Genomic DNA, 404 nt, shown 5'->3' on the forward strand with positions numbered 1-404 from the left:
AACTCTAATAAACTCAACAAGCTGGTATTTTGTTTATACTGCTGCTTCAGTATAAACTCTCTCTGGTGATGTTCACGCACCTGGCCAGTTTCTTTGCATTCCTTTGAACACAGAAAAAGAACAACGGGGGCAACGCACTCCGGCTTCAGTGCTTCACGAACTTGAGCCGGCAACACGCCAGCTGTCATTCGCGTTCCTGGCGCATGCAGAGCAAAAGGCAGATTCGTTGAACTCATAAACCCTCATCTCCCTTCTAGAGAGTGTTCTACGTGTTCTTTTTTGTGTTCAATGTTTCGGTATCCATCAATATGCAGAAAACAGAACGGCTGCTGCTACGAAATTTAATCAAACAGAAGACAGCTCACGCAATACACACAAAAACGCATGCACACCCCCCCCCCCCC

General features: G+C 46.5%; 1 protein-coding gene across 1 annotated transcript in view; it reads right to left on the reverse strand.

Moving 5' to 3' along the window:
- Positions 1–404, reverse strand: part of EMH_0067920 (peroxisomal multifunctional enzyme type 2, putative) — a gene marked incomplete at both ends in the record, with an annotated part of 2,984 nt that overhangs the window by 1,655 nt on the left and 925 nt on the right. The window contains one exon of the mRNA XM_013498676.1: positions 81–196. Coding sequence (XP_013354130.1) covers positions 81–196 — 116 coding nt within the window. The remainder of the gene's footprint in view (positions 1–80; positions 197–404) is intronic.

Source organism: Eimeria mitis, genomic scaffold (assembly GCF_000499745.2).
Source record: "Eimeria mitis Houghton genomic scaffold, Emh_scaff3623, whole genome shotgun sequence".
NCBI classification, from domain to species: domain Eukaryota; phylum Apicomplexa; class Conoidasida; order Eucoccidiorida; family Eimeriidae; genus Eimeria; species Eimeria mitis.